The sequence below is a fragment of the Manis javanica genome, chromosome 11 (genome assembly GCF_040802235.1).
Source record: "Manis javanica isolate MJ-LG chromosome 11, MJ_LKY, whole genome shotgun sequence".
Lineage (NCBI taxonomy): Eukaryota > Metazoa > Chordata > Mammalia > Pholidota > Manidae > Manis > Manis javanica.
In genome coordinates this window covers 79,738,999-79,758,244 of record NC_133166.1, presented here as the reverse complement: position 1 = coordinate 79,758,244, position 19,246 = coordinate 79,738,999, and the positions used below count along the sequence as shown (strand labels likewise).

The 19,246-nt window shown below is 38.9% G+C and overlaps 1 protein-coding gene across 1 annotated transcript in view; it reads left to right on the top strand.

Moving 5' to 3' along the window:
• Window positions 1-19,246, top strand: part of WDR64 (WD repeat domain 64) — a 103,083-nt gene that overhangs the window by 21,837 nt on the left and 62,000 nt on the right. Inside the window, exon 8 of the mRNA XM_073215737.1 lies at window positions 18,921-19,000. Within this exon, the coding sequence (XP_073071838.1) occupies window positions 18,921-19,000 (80 nt within the window). The remainder of the gene's footprint in view (window positions 1-18,920; window positions 19,001-19,246) is intronic.

The window sequence follows — 19,246 nt, the reverse complement described above, 5'->3', positions numbered from 1 at the left end:
CTACTCTCAAGAAAAAATTACAAGGCATACTAAAAGGCAAAAACACAGTTTGAAGAGAGAGATGAAACATCAGAACCAGACTCAGATTTAATAGAGATGTTAGAATTATCAGATCAGGAATGTAAAATAACTATGATGAATATGCCAAAGGCTGTAATGGGTAAATTAGGCAGCATGCAAAACCAGATGGTAATGTAAACGTAGAGATAGAAATTTCAATAATCAAAAATAAATGCCAGAGATCAAAAACACTAACAGAAATGAAGAAAAGCATTTTTCAAAAGTGGCTGAGGAAATTATCCCTGAGCTTGAGGAGGATATATCATTAGACACTTCAAAAATGGAAAAACAGAGAAAAAGGACTGAAAAAATGAAACAGAATATCTAAGAACACTGGTACAACTACAAAAGGTGTATCATATGCATAATGGGAATACCAGAATAAGAAACAGAAAAGGAAGAGAAGAAATATTTGAAGCAATGATTGAAAATTTCCCCCAATTGTCAGACACCAAACCACATGGACAAAGAAACTCAATCTCATTTCAACTCACTGATTCTTTTATTTTATTATTAAAGCATCAGTGATATACAGTCTTATGAAGGTTTCACATAAACAACATTGTGGTTTTAACAATCATCCATATTACCAAGTCCTCACCCCCCATTGTGGTCACTGTCTATCAGCGTAGTAAGATTCTACAGAGTCATTACTTGTCTTCTCCATGCTGTACTGCCTTCCCTGTGACCTACCTACATTGTGATTGTTAGTTATAGTGCCCCAAATCCCCTTATCCCTCCCTCTGCACCCACCCTCCCCATCTCGTTCCTTTTGGTAGCTGCTAGTCCTTTCTTGGAGTTTGTGAGTCTGCTGCTGTTTCGTTCCATCAGTTTTGCTTTGTTTTTATTCTCCACAAATGAGGGAGATCACTTGGTATTTGTCCTTCTCCACCTGGCTTATTTCATTGAGCATTATACCCTCTAGCTCCACCCATGTTGTTGCAAATGGTAGGGTTTGTTTTCTTCTTATGGATGAATAATATTCCATTGTGTATATGTACCACCTCTTCTTTATCCATTCATCTACTGATAGACATTTAGGTTGCTTCCATATCTTGGCTATTGTAAACAGAGCTGCTATAAACATAGGGGTGCATATGTCTTTTTGAACCAGGGATCTTGTATTCTTTGGGTAAATTCCTAGGAGTAGAATTCCTGGGTCAAATGGTGTTTCAATTTTTAGTTTTTTGAGGTACCTCCATATTGCTTTCCACAGTGGTTGAACTAACTTACGTTCCCACCAACATTGTAGGACGGTACCCCTTTCTCCGCATCTTCACCAACATTTGTTGTTTCTTGTTTTTTGGATGTTGGCCATCCTAACTGGAGTGAGGTGATATCTCATTGTGGTTTTAATTTGCATTTCCCTGATGATTAGTGATGTAGTGCATCTTTTCATGTGCCTGTTGGCCATTTGAATTTCTTCTTTGCAGTTGTGTCTGTTCAGGTCCTCTGACCATTTTTTAATCAGGTTCTTTGTTTTTTGGGTGCTGAGGCATGTGAGCTTTTTATATATATTGGATATTAACCCCTTATCTGATAAGTCACTTACAAACATATTCTTCCAACTATAGGATGCCTTTTTGTCCTGCTTATGGTGTCCTTTGCTGTACAGAAGTTTTTAGTTTGATGTAGTCCCATTTGTTCAATTTTGTTTTTATTTCCCTTGCCCAAGGATATGTTCATGAAAAAGTTGCTCCTGCTTATACTGAAGAGAATTTTGCCTGTTTTCTTCTAAGAGTTTTATGGTTTCATGACTTACATGCAGGTCTTTGATCCATTTCAGGTTCACTTTTGTATATGGAATTAGATAGTATTCCAGTTTCATTCTCTTACATGTAGTTGACTAGTTTTCCCAGCATCAGTTGTTGAAGAGGCTGTCTTTTCCCCACTGTATATTCATGGCTCCTTTATCATAAATTAATTGACCATATATGAGTGGGTTTATATCTGGGCTCTGTATTCTGTTCCACTGATCTACAAGTCTGTTCTTGTGCCAGTTAGGTCCTGAGTTTTTTAATGAAATCCATAAAGAAATGGGAAACAAACATAACCTCTCCACATAGCTAGAATTTAAATTCCAAATTTTTTTTACTTCTATGACTTTACTTTTTTTTCATATTCTCTTCTTTTATTGAACTATAGTTGATATACAATATTATATTAGTTTCAGGTATACACATATTGATTTGACATTTATATATATATACATTACAAATATTATAACTTGCTATTATTATACCATAATAGATGTAGTTATGATCTTTCGCCATACAATGCTATTACAATATTATTGACTATATTTCCTATGCTGTCCAAGGTTTTTAATTTAAAGAATGGACTAACAGAATTAGAAATTTTATGGAAATGAATATCACATCTCTAAGATGACTACCTTACATTTCCTTGAAAGTTTTAGTCTTCATGAAAGACACATATTTTCTCCTCATTTAGAAAGATAAAAATGTTTATCTTGCATAAAATGATAGAAGACTATCATTTATCACTCCCTTTTCTGAACTCCCATTACACCTATAGTCCTAAATCATTCAATTCATCTTTAACATGCTCTGCTTTGCAATGTGACTTATGCAGTGCTCTGGTGTGCTGGTAAATGTAGCAGCATTTTACACTGAGAGAGGAATTAAAAACTTCATTTGCAACAATATGGCTGAACCTGCTGTTTTATCCGTGACATATTGCTCTGAGAGTTGAATTAAAAACTTCACCACACATTAAAAATAATTTCATTTCTTAACACCAGATCTGATTGCACAAATACCATTTCTATGGCATAATTAACTGCAGTTTTACTTAGTTTCTGTAACATAATTAATGGCTTAGTGATAACACTCTGGCATTTTAAAGGAGTGCATTTCTGAAATATTTAATTAAGAAATCGATGCAACTTTACTTCAATTTGATTTTATACTAGGTCAGCAATTCATGATACATTCATAACAATAAAGAGACATTTGTGTCTCTTTATTGAGACACAAGAAAGTATTTTGAAAAAAATATGCCCTTGTGGTCCTACAGAAGACCTATATTCTAGTTCAACATCCAGAGAAAGGATTTTCATATCCAAGGTTCACAAATCTGCAGACATGACTTTACCAGCATAAATATTCCTAGTACACTTAACCAGGTAATTCTAACAGTTAATATGGCAACTAGAAAGCTATATAGGATGTACAGTTCAACCTTTAATTGGAAGTGTATCAGTTTAACAAACACTAAGTCACTATGCGTTTAAACACCATGGACAACCAAAGTGATGACTCTGCCTGTAAATGCTTGCAATCTAAGTGGAAAGACAAGAAGCACAGACATAAAATCAGTGGTATGCAGGAGCCAGCTCATGTCAATTAGGAGAGAGCACTAAGAGTTCAGGAATTTGGTCAATTTGTTGGTAAACATTATCATTAAAAATTAAATTATATAAACTCACAAATCAACTATATTAAAAATAAAGACAATAAATACTCAAAAATCATCATTTCTTATTTATTTTACTATGTTTTACTAGTATCTATGTTGAGGATTTTATGTACTCAAGAATATAGAAATGCTATGTAATGCTGTGCAGCTGGATATCTTTTCCCAACTCAGTGTTCAGAGATGTCACATTGCTAGTTTGAAATTGGCCATGATAGGAATATTTATACCACAGAAACAGCAAAAGTTATAAAGCAACGACCCTTCTCCACCCCCACTTCCCTGGCCCCTGCTGAGTATTAAGCTTTTGCCAGCACACCACAGCATCACATAATTCACATTGCAAAGCAGGGTATATTAAAGGTCAGTTGAATGGTTTAGGATTACAGGCATAATAGGAGTTCATAAAAGGGAGTGATAAATGATAGTCCTCTAGTAAGCCCATAGAGATAAGAACAAAAAGCCTTATATAGGGGACTACAAAAATAAATTCAGTGGTGATTTCATTAAACAAGAAAGATTATAGCAGCCGCTGTAAACACATCAGGTGAGCTTTTGGATGAATTAAGTGGCTTATTTCTTCTTTCTTAAAGAGTATCTCTACATTGATGTGTTCAGTTGCCTATTGGTAATCTAACATTACAAAATAGAAATGAAAAGAACAGTATTGGCAGGCCCTAACTTCTAGCACCTTCAGAAGAGAAACTCCAGTATCCAATATCTTTGTCTCTGACCGGTATATCACACATTATTATTGATTCTTGAATGCCCCATCTCCCACTACACCTTCTCAGTGACCTCACTGAGATCTCACATTTAAACTATCCTTTGAACTGCTGGACTACACCTCTTCTGCAAAGAGTGTGTTGCAAGCCACTGTCTCCACCTCCGTGATGTTACTCACTCCCTCTATCAGCCTCTCCCCCTCTCCCCTTCTATGGAAAGGACATTCAAGCTGGCCAGTGATGTCTACATGGTCAAACCAATGGAAACACAACATGCCAGATAACTTATACCTTCTACAGAAGTTTTTATTTCTCTTGGTGGCATCATGATCCATTAACTCACCCAAGACAGAAATCTGGCAACCCTGCATAACTCCTTCCTTCCTGTTAAGTCACAAATCATCAATCAACAATTCATCTATATTTCCATATAAACACTTGCTGAATCTGTCTTACCTTCTGTGTCTCTATTCCCTTAGACTCTAATCTCTGACTAACCTCTTTCTTCAATTTTATCCCCACCAAAACTATTGTCTGGTAATCTTCCAGCACATCTTATGAAGATGGTATCCACCCATTTCACCATGTTTCATATTTCTCCATCCCCTCCAACAGCACTTCTGCAGTCTGGTCCCTGTGAACCTCTTCACCCCACCCTCTTCACACACTTCACTGCTATCCTTAGGGTCCTTTAACTCTGAATTTCTTGTTGTTTCCTGGTACCCCAAGCTGCGATTTTGTGCATGTTCAGCACCTGAAATACTCTCCCTATTCTTCCTCTTGTTTCTTCTTTTTCCCCAACCTCCACAATCTTTTTTTCTTTTTAAGAAAACAGGAACTTAAAATGACTTTTCCCCTAATTTTATTCAGGTATAATTGACCCCATAAACTTATAAGAATTAGATGACACCAAGTTCTAAATTTTCCTGACTTTTCCTCAGCACCCTCTTTCCCAAAAGGGTTGGGTACCCTTTTCATGTCTCAGTCTTTGTATTTATTGCATTTTAATTATGTTCAAGGGTATGGTATGTCTTCCCCATATACCATGCTTGTTAAGAGTTATTAATGTGTCCAACATTCTCTTTCTGATTATCCTGTAATTTAAACAAAACTACACAGATGACTCCAGAAGCTCTGGAGTCTAAATATTCATTTGTTTAGAAAATAGTTACCGATGAGTTACTGTGTTTGAGGCACTGTACTAAGTCCTGGGAATTTAGAAATGAATAAGACTAGGTACTTGATCTTGTGTCTAATGAGGGAGAAAAATTTTGGATTCCCACAAAATTTGTTAAGTGCCATGATATAGAGATAAGAGAGGTGTGTGGAAGTAGAAGAGAATTCTCAGAACATCTTAAGGTAGGATTGTGTGGGGAGAAAAATTGGGAAGGCTTCCTGCAGGAGATGCCACATGCTGAGTTCTGAAGAACTGCTGAGTTAGTCAGTCAAAGCAACTGTGAGAGTGGAGTGGATGGATGGCAATATTTTAGAACTGGCACTTACAAAGGGATGGATGAAAAAGCAAATGGTGGGTTCTGGAAACTGTAAGTGGTTCAATATGACTGGAACACTGAAAGGGAGACGCATTAGACAGATGAGGATGGACAGGCTGAAGATGAAAAGACGCTAAGGTGTTGGAATTGTAACCTGAAAGCTAAAGGTAACTCCTGAATGCCTTAGACAGGACAGTGGTGTTGACAGCTCACCCTTGCAGCTAGGTGAAGAACGGACTGGGGAAAGGCAAGGTGGAAAGGAGGAGACCAACTGGGAAGACATGATGGTAGATTAGAAAAGCAATGATGAGAGCTTGAATTTAACCAGTGGAAGTAAGGATGGAGAGAGAAGAGATTCTTGTATAATTTATAAGAATTGGTGATCTACTGGATGAGAATAATTAAGGAAAGATAGGAATCTCAGTTTCATTTTCTCATTCTTAACAGTACTGTGTACCTACTATAGACCAAAAACTGTTCCAAGAAGTGATATCATGGTGTACAAAAGAGACTAGCTCCCTCCTCTTCTGGAACACATATTCTAATGGAAGACATAATCAAATAAATAATACAAATATAGGTACATGATGGAAATGAAGCAGGGGTGTGGGATAGAAAGGGGATGGGAGGCAGATTTTGATAGGAAGGTCCGGAGAGCCCACTCTGAGGAGGTAACACTGAGCGGAGAGCTGGGGCGAGCCAAAGAGCGGACCATGCGAGGATCTGGAGGAGGAGTGTCAGAGCAGCCTGGCTGTGGGGCTCCTGCTTGGGAGGGCTGTTTGCGTGGCTGTGGCATTTACTAATATAGAGAGAATATCAGTGAATGAATAAGTTTGCAAGGAAGCAAATGAGTTCTAATGTCACTTCTGCCATTTATTTACTGGCCAAAAGGTCTTAGGCATGTAACTCATTTGAAACACAATAGCTTTATTTACGAATGGAAATACTAACTCTCCTACTTCATAGGATTTCTGTGCTGCTTAAATAAGCTGAGATGGGTGAAGGTGCTTTAAAAACTAAATGCTGTAATTTATTTTTATTTGCTTATAGATGATCACCCTTTCATGATTTGATTTTTAAAGAACACTTTGATTTCCAAGAGCTGTCAAATGCATACTAATAATAAACAAATTGGTGCAACAGTATGTAAAGTCCTCAAAAAACTAAAAACAGAAATAGCATATTATGATCCAGTAATTCCATTTCTAGGAATTTACCTGAAAAAAAACAAAACCTCTAATTCAAAGATATAGGCGCTTCTATGTTTACTGCCACATTATGTACAATAGCCAAGATGTGGAAGCAACCAAAGTGTCCATCAATAGATGAATAAAGAAGATGTAGTACATACATGCAATGGAATATTATTCAGCCACAAAAAAGAAAGGTACCCTGCCATTTGTGATAACATGGATGGACCTAGAGGATGTTATGCTTAGTGCAATAAACCAGGGAGAGAAAGACAAATACCATACAATTTCATTTATATGAAGAATCTAAAAACAAAACAAAATGAACAAAACAGCAATAGACTCATAGACACTGAGAAGTGACTGCTGGTTACCATGGGGTAGGGTGCAGTGGGTGGGTAAAATAGGTGAAGGGGATAAAGAGGGACAAATCAAAGGATAAAAGTAAAAAAAAACAAAACAAACTACTTTAACACTGGAGGAAAGGAAAAGCACTGATCTTTTCCTTTGGGAATATTCCCATTTTTCAAGCATAAGGATCTGTCAATCAAGTGGTGAATTCTTGTGCTGGTTTTAAATGAGATAGTAATCTTTTATATCAGATAGAATACCTGAGTTTGAGGTATTCAGACTCAGATTGGATACCTGCTCTTCATCAGGGAAAGTAAAATATCCTTCAGATAATGTGATTCTAAGCAAATCGAATTCTTTCTCTTTTTTTTTTTTTTGGTGAAGTAGCCTCAAGAGCAGAATTAAGTTAATCACACTCCCACAATCTCCCTCTTTTATTTTATTTCTTTTTATCCTGTATCCCAATCTATTTTCACATGTGTGTGCATGCATGTGCACATACACACACACAAGAAACCATTCCATTATGTTTTATGTATCTTTTTTTAAAATATTTGTTTCCTTCAACATGCATGTTTATATGTATTTTTCATTTATGTAATGGTATTTTAGGGAATTGAAATTTATACTTTCCACAATGTTCCATAGATTCAGAACTTAGTAATTGTAAACACTTACATTGTCTAGAAAATTTTATTTTTCAAACTAGCCAGTACTTTCTAGTCTTTGCTCAGAAAGCGTTTATTTTGCAATCAACAGAAGTTTATCTTTGAGCCCCATTTTGAGCTTCCTAGTATTTATCATAATTCCTGGAATTTCATTTATGACACATTCAGCCCAAGAGAGCCAGGAAATATATAAAAATACTCAGATAAATTTAGCAGATGGTGATCATTGATTTATTTAGTCAGATTCTGGCTGAGTTTCTCAACTACTTCTTTGGGCCACCCTCCTAAATCTAGAAGCTAAAGAGATTTGTCAAGTGATACAGTGTAATCATGTTTTCCTGAACTGCTAATGCTACTGGGCAGTCATCTCAATAGGAGAGTGTGGTCTACTCCATCCCCAGATTCAGTATATTCCAATTTCTCAATTTCCTTTAAGAGTCTTAAGCTGAGCAAGATGAAACTGTGTTTACACTAATATGTAAATGGCCACCTATTAAAATGGGAACCAGTACAACTCCCAAAACAGCAGGAAAAAAATTCCTCTCAAAAGAATTTCCATTGTCAAAAATTATTACCATTGTGGTTTATTTCACAAACATTGTTTTGGACCAGTAAGAAACTGAACATCTGCAATTAATCATGCCTTGTAGAGCTTGTTGGCCTGTTGCAAGACAAGTTAAACATTTAACCCTTCAACAACTTGACAATCTCCAAGAGATGAATAATTAACTAATCAGCATTACTTCTTTTCAGTTACCCAACAAGGAGGCATATTATTTTATTGGACAGTGTATAGTGCCCTGCAGTAAAGTTGCTGGAGCCAGAGAGAACTGGTTTCTGTCTTAGCACTCACTAACTTTGAGACCACTGAACACATTAGAATTAGTTCATCTTAGTATCAGTCTTCCCATCTTTTAATGGAAATGAATACACATACTATATTGTCCTAAAAAAATTACCTAAGTTGATACATATAAAGTGCCTGATTTATTGCCTGGCACATAGTGCTGGATAAATATAAGTTTCTCTTTTTGTTCCCTTAATAAAGATACTGAAATGCATCAAAAAGTGAATTTGAATACTGAGAAGAACAGGTGGCACACCCGGAGATCCATCCTGGTTTGGCTTCATGTTCCTACATCTAGAGTCAAAGCCAGAGAACCCCCGGGGGCTAAATCCAGCAGGCCACCTGTTTTTGTAACATCTGCAAACTGAGAATGGTTTTTGTATTTTCTAATTGTTTAAGAAGATCAAAAGAAGAAAAGTATTTCATGAAATTTATATGAAAATTATATGAAGTTCAAATTTCATTGCTCATAAAGTTGTATGGGAACACAGCCACAGTTACTTGTTTATGTGTTATTTATGGCTATTTCCATGCTGCTGTGGCAGAGTTGAGTAGCTGTGACAATAGAGACTGTAGTGTAAAATATTTATTATTTGGTTCCTTAAGAAAAAGGTTTGCCATCTTCTGATCTAGAGTTTTCTATGGCACCATCCTTAGCCTCTTGGGCACAGTGTGGGGTAAATGGCTGGTGATAATCCAGAGTGAGGACCATTTAAAAAAAAAAACACACATTGGCCTGAAATTTCTTACTTCACACCATCAAGGAGAAAATAAAAATGCCTTCCTCCTTGTCTCCCCTCCTCACCTCCATCAACTATCCCTGCATCCAAGTGAAGAAAAGATAGAAGGACACATTGCTACCTCAGTGGCCCTTCTTCAGCAATCACGGGTCCACCTGGAATGCCTTCGTTTCTGGGTGCCATCTACCTGCAGTAAACAACTCCATCATCCAGCACATGCCCCCATAGGGTCGTCTCTGTACCTCCCATCTCACTACTCCACTTCCCTTGCAAATCTGTGTAACAACAGCAGAGAAACTGGGGTGGATTATGTTGTAACTCAGGCAGGGTCTTTTGACAGAAAGAGTCTTTCTTTCACTTTGAAGAAATTGTTAGAAAATATTTCTCTTTCAAAAGTGCTATTGTCTCAAGGGTACTAGGAAAAATTCAGAGGGAACTTTGCAGAATCAGTGCATGCTATTCTGTGTGACCCTGGAAAGCGGTATTGTCAACCAGGTATTTATCCCTTAAAGTTACTCAAACAAGTGTTTACTGGGAACTTTCTATGTTTAAGTACCATGGTATCTACATTTTATTTTTTTACGGAATGGACAATGTGGGTCAACGTTATACTGGTGGGACTGTATCTGGTGCCATCCTGCTATGGGGCGGTGTTTACAGGTGAGGGCTCACTGAGGTACCCTGGCCTAGAGGGCAGTCCTCCTCACCTATTCTACACCATCCTTGACGAGGGAGCATGAGGGGGAGAACCTAGGCTCAAGTCAAACCACCAAACCAAATATCTCACTGCATTATAAGAAATGAGTGAAAACAATCTTCACTATTCATATAAAAATGCTATAGAGGATCATGGGAAGATGGTGGCATGAGTAGTTCAGAAGAAATCTCCTTCCCAAAACATATATATTTATTAAAATACAATAAATACAACTATTCCTAAAAGAGACACCAGTGGATGCAGTACAACAGCCAGGATCTACATCAGGGAGAATTCAACATCACCAAAGGGGGTAAGATACAAGCCGCGGCCAGGCGGGACCCGAATGCTCCCCCACCCCAAAACCTGGCGGGAAGAAAGGAGTCAGAATGGGGAGGGAGTGAAAGCCCAGGACTGCTAAACAACCAGCTCTAGAAATCCACACCCGGAACACAGACACAGGTGCATGGGGTGCTGGATATTAGAGAAGAGGAAAAGCAAAACCTGTGGGCAGGTCCCCGCAACTGGTGCTCCTGAAACAAAAGAAAAGCGAGTGCTTTCTGCAAGTCTTAAAGAGACAGGGACCCCATAGCTGGATGAAGTTGTCCCAAGGGCTGGGAATACCGGGGAAACTTAGGCACCCTAAACCCCGGGCAGGTAGTGCAGGTCTGAAGCCCCTCACAGCACTAAGCAGCCTGCCAGTCATTCTTCCAACTGGCAGGGACCCCGACACACTGGCCCAGTAGTGGGAGAGTGACAGCATGCGCTGGGGATGGCAGCACCAGAAGGGACTGAGAGCAGATCCATGCGCCTCAGGAGAGGCTAGTGCTAGCCCACAGTGGCGTGACCGAACAGCCCAGGTGCAGCTTGCGTGCACCGGTGGCAGTGAAGCTAGAGGAGCCCAGTAGAAGCCTATGCGGAAGAGCCCCACACGCACCTGCAGTGGAGCCAGAAGGAGCAGGCATGCTCCCAGCAGCCGACTGGAATCCCAGCCCAACACACAGCTGCCTGGGCCAGACCCAAAGGCTGATGCTGTCACACAGCTGCCCAGCAGGGTCACCGCTAGCACGGAGGAGCACACCTGGCATGCCTGCCACTCCCCGCAGGGCTCTGTGCTGCTCTGACGGACACCCCACCCACAGTAGCTGAGGGAACTAACCCGGTGGCTGCTCCAGGAGTGCGGGTAACTGTCACAGGCAGCGGAGAAGGGCAAGGCATCCAGCAAGCAGGAAAGGACTTTCTTCTCCCAGCTGACACACCTGCAACCTGCCTACAGCCATTGCTACCACCATGAAAAGGCAAAAAAATCTGGTCCAGTCCAAGATAGTTACAACTGAGAAAGAATCTGCAGAGGCAGACCTAACCAGTCTCCCTGAAAAAGAATTCAAAATAAAAATCATAAACATGCTGACAGAGCTGCAGAGAAATATGCAAGAGCTAAGGGATGAAGTCTAGAGGGAGATTACAGATGTCCGGAGGGAGATCACAGAAGTGAAACAAACTCTGGAAGGATTTATAAGCAGAATGGATAAGATGCAAGAGGCCATTGATGGAATAGAAACCAGAGAACAGGAATGCATAGAAGCTGATACAGAGAGAGATAAAAGGATCTCCAGGAGTGAAACAATATTAAGAGAACTGTGTGACCAATCCAAAAGGAACAATATCCGCATTATAGGGGTACCAGAGGAAGAAGAGAGAGAAAAAGGGATAGAAAGTGTCTTTGAAGAAATAATTGCTGAGAACTTCCCCAAACTGGGGGAGGAAATAGTTGCTCAGACTACGGAGGCACACAGAACTCCTGAGAGATGGGATCCAAAGAGGACAACACCAAGACACATAATAATTAAAATAGCAAAGATCAAGGACAAGGACAAAGTATTAAAGGCAGCCAGAGAGAGAAAAAAGGTCACCACAAAGGAAAACCCATCAGGCTATCATCAGGCTTCTCAACAGAAACCTTACAGGCCAGAAGAGAATGGCATGATATATTTAATACAATGAAACAGAAGGGCCTTGAACCAAGGATACTGTATCCAGCACGATTATCATTTAAATATGAAGGAGGGATTAAACAATTCCCAGACAAGTAAAAGTTGAGGAAATTTGCCTCCCACACACCACCTCTACAGGGCATCTTAGAGGGACTGCTCTAGATGGGAGCATTCCTAAAAAGAGCACAGAACAAAACACCCAACATATGAAGAATGGAGGAGGAAGAAAAAGAAGGGAAAGAAATAATCATCAGACTGTGTTTATAACAGCTCAATAAGCAAGTGATGTCAGACAGGAAGGTAGTGAACAAGCTAACCTTGAACCTTTGGTAACCACAAATCTAAAGCCTGTAATGGCAATAAGCACATATCTTTCAATAATCACCCTAAATGTAAATGGACTGAATGCACCAATCAAAAGACACAGAATAATAGAATGGATAAAAAAGCAAGACCCATCTATATGCTGCTTACCTCAAACCCAAAGAGACTCACCTCAAACCCAAAGACATGCACAGATTAAAAGTCAAGGGATGGAGAAAGATATTTCATGCAAACAACAGAGAGAAAAAAGCAGGTGTTGCAATACTAGTATCAGACAAAATAGACTTCAAAATAAAGAAAGTAACAAGAGATAAAGAAGGACATTACATAATGATAAAGGGGTCAGTCCAACAAGAGGATATAACCATTATAAACATATATACACCCAATACAGGAGCACCAATATATGTGAAACAAATACCAACAGAATTAAAGGAGGAAATAGAATGCAGTGCATTCATTTTGGGAGACCTTAACACACCACTCACTCCAAAGGACAGATCCACCAGACAGAAAATAAGTAAGGACACAGAGGCACTGAACAACATGCTAGAACAGATGGACCTAACAGACATCTATACAACTCTACATCCAAAAGCAACAGGATACACATTCTTCTCAAGTGCACATGGAACATTCTCCAGAACAAACCACATACTAGGCAACAAAAAGAACCTCAGTAAATTCCAAAAGACTGAAATCCTACCAGCCAACTTTTCAGACCACAAAGGTATAAAACTAGAACTAAATTGTACAAAGAAAGCAAAAAAGCTCACAAACACATGGAATCTTAACAACATGCTCCTAAATAATCAATGTATCAATGACCAAATTAAAATGGAGATCCAGCAATATATGGAAACAAATGACAACAACACAAAGCCCCAACTTCTGTGGGACGGAGCAAAAGTAGTCTTAAGAGGAAAGTATATAGCAATCCAGGCATATTTAAAGAAGGAAGAACAATCCCAAATGAATAGTCTAACGTCACAATTATCAAAATTGGAAAAAGAAGAGCAAATGAGGCCTAAGGTCCGCAGAAGGAGGGACATAATAAATATCAGAGAAGAAATAAATAAAATTGAGAAGAATAAAACAACAGCAAAAATCAATGAAACCAAGAGCTGGTTCTTCGAGAAAATAAACAAAATAGATAAGCCTCTAGCCAGAACTATTAAGAGAAAAACACACATCAACAGAATCAGAAACTAGAAAGGAAAAATCACGACGGACCCCACAGAAATACAAAGAATTATTAGAGCATACTATGAAAACCTATATGCTAACAAGCTGGAAAACCTAGGAGAAATGGACAACTTCCTAGAAAAATACAACCTTCCATGACTGACCCAGAAAGAAACAGAAAATCTAAACAGACCAATTACCAGCAATGAAATTGAATCGGTAATAAAAAAACTACCCAAGAACAAAAGCTCCGGGCCAGATGGACTTACCTCAGAATTTTATCAGACATACAGAGAAGACATAACACCCATTCTCCTTAAAGTTTGCCAGAAAATAGAAGAGGAGGGAATACTCCCAAACTCATTCTATGAAGCCAACATCACCCTAATACCAAAACCAGGCAAAGACCCCAACAAAAAAGAAAACTACAGACCAATATCCCTGATGAACGTAGATGCAGAAATACTCAACAAAATATTAGCAAACCGAATTCAAAAATACATCAGGAGGATCATACACAATGACCAAGTGGGATTCATCCTAGGGATGCAAGGATAGTACAACATTCGAAAATCCATCAACATCATCCACCACATCAACAAAAAAGAAGGACAAAAACCACATGATCATCTCCATAGATGCTGAAAAAGCATTTGACAAAATTCAACATCCATTCATGATAAAAACTCTCAACAAAATGGGCATAGAGGGCAAGTACCTCAACATAATAAAGGCCATATATGATAAACCCACAGCTAACATCATACTGAACAGCGAGAGGCTGAAACCTTTTCCTCTGAGATCGGGAACAAGACAGGGATGCCCACTCTCCCCACTGTTATTCAACACAGTACTGGAGGTCCTAGCCATGGCAATCAGACAAAACAAAGAGATACAAGCAATCCAGATTGGTAAAGAAGAAGTCAAACTGTCACTATTTGCAGATGACATGATATTGTACATAAAAAACCCTAAAGACTCCACTGCAAAACTACTAGAACTAATATCGGAATTCAGCAAAGTTGCAGGATACAAAATTAGCACACAGAAATCTGTAGCTTTCCTATACACTAACAATAAACTAATAGAAAGTGAAATCAGGGAAAGAATTCCATTCACAATTGCATCAAAAATAATAAAATACCTAGGAATAAACCTAACCAAAGAAGTGAAAGACCTATACCCTGACAACTACAAGACACTCTTAAGATAAATTAAAGAGGTCACTAACAAATGGAAAGTCATCCCATGCTCCTGGCTAGGAAGAATTAATATTGTCAAAAATGGCCATCATGCCCAAAGCAATATACAGATTCAATGCAATCCCTATCAAATTACCAACAGCATTCTTCAATGAACTGGAACAAATAGTTCAAAAATTCATATGGAACCATCAAAGACCCTGAATAGCCAAAGCGATCATGAGAAGGAAGAATAAAGTGGGTGGTATCTCGCTCCCCAACTTCAAGCTCTACTACAAAGCCACAGTAATCAAGACAATTTGGTACTGGTACAAGAACAGAGCCACAGACCAGTGGAACAGAATAGAGACTCCAGACATTAACCCAAACATATATGGCCAATTAATATACAATAAAGGAGCCATGGACATACAATGGGGAAATGACAGTCTCTTCAACAGATGGTGCTGGAAAAACTGGACAGCTACATGTAAGAGAATGAAAAACTGGATCACTGTCTAACCCCATACACAAACGTAAACGCCAAATGGATCAAAGACCTGAATGTAAGTCATGAAACCATTAAACTCTTGGAAAAAAACATGGGCAAAAATCTCATGGACATAAACATGAGTGACATCTTCATAAACATATCTCCCTGGGCAAGGGAAACAAAGGCAAAAATGAACAAGTGGAACTATATCAAGCTGAAAAGCTTCTGTACAGCAAACGACACCATCAATAGAACAAAAAGGTACCCTACAGTATGGGAGAACATATTCATAAATGACAGATCTGATAAAGGATTGACATCCAAAATATATAAAGAGCTCACATGCCTCAACAAACAAAAAGCAAATAATCCAATTAAAAAATGGGAAGAGGAGCTGAATAGACAGTTCTCTAAAGAAGAAATCCAGATGGCCAACAGGCACATGAAAAGATGCTCCACATCACTAATCATCAGAGAAATGCAAATTAAAACCACAATGAGATATCACCTCACACCTGTAAGGATCACCATCATCGAAAAGGCAAACAACAACAAATGTTGGTGAGGTTGTGGAGAAAGGGGAACCCTCCTACACTGCTGGTGGGAATGTAAATTAGTTCAACCATTGTGGAAAGCAGTATGGAGGTTCCTCAGAATGGTCAAAATAGAAATACCATTTGACCCAGGAATTCCACTTCTAAGAATTTACCCTAAGAATGCAGCACTCCAGTTTGAAAAAGACAGATACACCCCTATGTTTATCACTGTACTATTTACAATAGCCAAGATATGGAAGCACCTAAATGTCCATCAGTAGATGAATGGATAAAGAAGATGTGGTACATATACACAATGGAATATTACACAGCCATAAGATAAAAACATATCCTACCATTCGCAACAACATGGATGGACCTAGAGGGTACTATGCTCAGTGAAATAAGCCAGGAGGAGAAGGACAAGTACCAAATGATTTTACTCATATGTGGAGTATAAGAACAAAGGAAAACTGAAGGAACAAAACAGCAGCAGAATCACATAACCCAAGAATGGACTAATAGTTACCAAAGGGAAAGGAACTGGGGACGATGGGTGGGAAGGGAGGCATAAGGGCAGGGAAAAAGAAAGAGGACATTACGATTAGCATGTATAGTGTGTGGGGGGCACAGGGAGGGCTGTGCAACACAGAGAATACAAGTAGTGATTTTACAGCATCTTACTATGTAGATGGACAGTGACTGTGAAGGGGTATTTGGGGGGACTTGGTGAAGGGGGGAACCTAGTAAACATAATGTTCTTTCTGTAATTGAAGATTAATGATTCCAAAATTTTTAAAAAGCTATAGAAATACTAGTTGATATTATCATAATCGGTTTCTCATAAAGTGTTTGAATTTTTTAGAACATCTGGCATGCATCAGTTAAAGTAAGATAGTAACAAAAGAAAGCAATCTGTTTGAACATATGCAGTCAATATATATATATAATGTCTATATTGCATCAAAAAGAATAAATTACCTAAGGAATAAATTTAACCAAGAAGGTGGAAGACCTGTACTCTGAAAACTATAAGACATTGATAAAAGAGTTGAAGAAGACACAAATAAATGAAAGATATCCCATGCTCATGGATTGGAAGAATTAATATTGCCAAAATGGCCATACTACCCAAACCTACTTACAGATTCAGTGCAATCTCCATCAAAATATCAAGGGCATTTTTAATGGAACTAGAACAACAAATTCTAAAATTTTTATGGAAACACAAAAGACCCCAAAATGCCAAAGAAATCTGAGAAAGAGGAACAAAGCTGAAGGTATCACACTCCTTAACTTCAAATATAATATAAAGCTACAGTAATCAAATCAGTATGGTACTAGCACAAAAACAGATACATAGCTCAATGGAACAGAACAGACTCCAGAAATAAGCCCATACTTACATGGTCAATTAATATATGACAAAAGAGGCCAAAATATACAATGGGGAAAAGAGAGATTCTTCAACAAACACTGTTGGGAAAACTGGACCACTACATGTAAAAGAATGAAACTGGACCACTGTCTTACACCAGATACAAAAATAAATTCAAAATGGATTAAACACTTGAAGGAAAGACCTGAAATTATAACATTCCTAAAAGAAAACATATTGACTTACTGAGTGAGGACCTATTGAGTGTGCCCTGAAAACACTTCTTTCACAGGCTCTGCTGCCATTGGGAAATCTTCTTGCCTCGGTTGTTTACCTTTCAGGGTATGCTTTTAGTTCACTGCCCCCTCCCCAACTCCTTTACCTGCACCAGACATTCTTTAACAGGGAAATCTAATGTTGTAGCAATCGTAGAGAAGGCAGAAACAACTTTCCAAACATAACCACCCTTGTCCTTTCTAGTATGAAAATTCCATACCCAACCACCTTCAAAGAATCCATACATCCAGATCTCTTTCTCCCACAACCCATAAGGCTATTCTGATTTCACTTTCTCCTCCACACCTGGGTGCTACATTACTGATGAGAAAGTATGAGTTATTACAGTCCTTGCTCATGTACTGCTCTGGGACACCACTCACACAGTGAACCTGTGTGACCCTTATCCAAGCACCAGTACACAGGAAGATACGATGAAGATTTTAAAAGTAAAAGAGCTATTTAGCTATATCCAATTCTTGATTTCATAAGTGGGGAAACTGTAGCTCAGCAAGATTGACTTCTCTAAAGTCAGTATTTAGCAACAGAACACTACCAGAACTTAGGCCTCCTGACCCCAGGCACAGGCACATTCTAAGTCCACTCCACTAGTTGGGCCTGTCATGGCCATCGTGAGCCCTCCTGGGTGGACCAAGCTGCCCAGGTGAAGGGACTCGGCCCTCAGAGGGTCGGGGTGCCACTAGAGAGAAGTGATGGGATCTAGTTCACATGTTACAAAGATCACTCTGGCTGTAGCAAGGCAACATGGTCTGCGATGGGAATGTGGGAAGAGAAACCAACTGGAGTGGAAGCTGGGGAATTAGCAGTCTATTGCAGTAGTTCTGGTGAGAGGAGGTGGAGGCTTGAACCAAGACACTGTGGTGGGAATGGGAAGAAGTGGTCAGATTCCAGGTGTACTTTTAGAAGTAAAATCAACAAGGCTTACTGGCAGGTTGGATGTGGGTGGTGAGGGGAGAACAAAGGGTTCAAACGCATTCCTGGCATTATGGGCCACCGAACAGACTCATTCAGCCACCCAATATCCTTTCTTGATTGAGACATGATTTACCTCTGCCTGTCTTTCCCACCAACACAGCTACAACCCAGCGTGGAGGACAAGATTTCTTTTTAAAGAGAAACAGTACAAGTGCTGTGCTAATATAAACCACATTGTGGAGTGAGTAGATTCTGTGGGTCAGTGCAGGTTGAATCACTACTTGTATTTTCTGCGGGTAAATGGATTTAACCAACTTAGAAATGAGCTATTGAACAAAACCTCTGTATAAATTAGAATCTGCCTATAAAGAAAAGCATAGCAGCTTTACATCTACTTTGTGTTTCCAGGCCTGTCAGAGAGTTTGCCATGCCAAGAGGAGCAAACACTTTTTGTTACTGCACAAAAGCAAATATGATTGTCACTGGAGGTAAGACGACAGTTTGTCTTGCACAGAGATATTCTGCTTCGCAAAGAGTGCTCTCCTTGATTAACATAGTGGTTTTCATAGTTACAGAAATTTAATCTTAGGAAAACCTTTTAGAGACTTTTAAAAATGTGTACAAAGTTAAATCTGTCAGTCTTTTTCTTGGTGGTTTTAGGATTTGATGGCACACTTAGAAAGTTCTTCTCGGGCCCAAGAACATGCTAAACATATTCTCCCATATTTTATTAC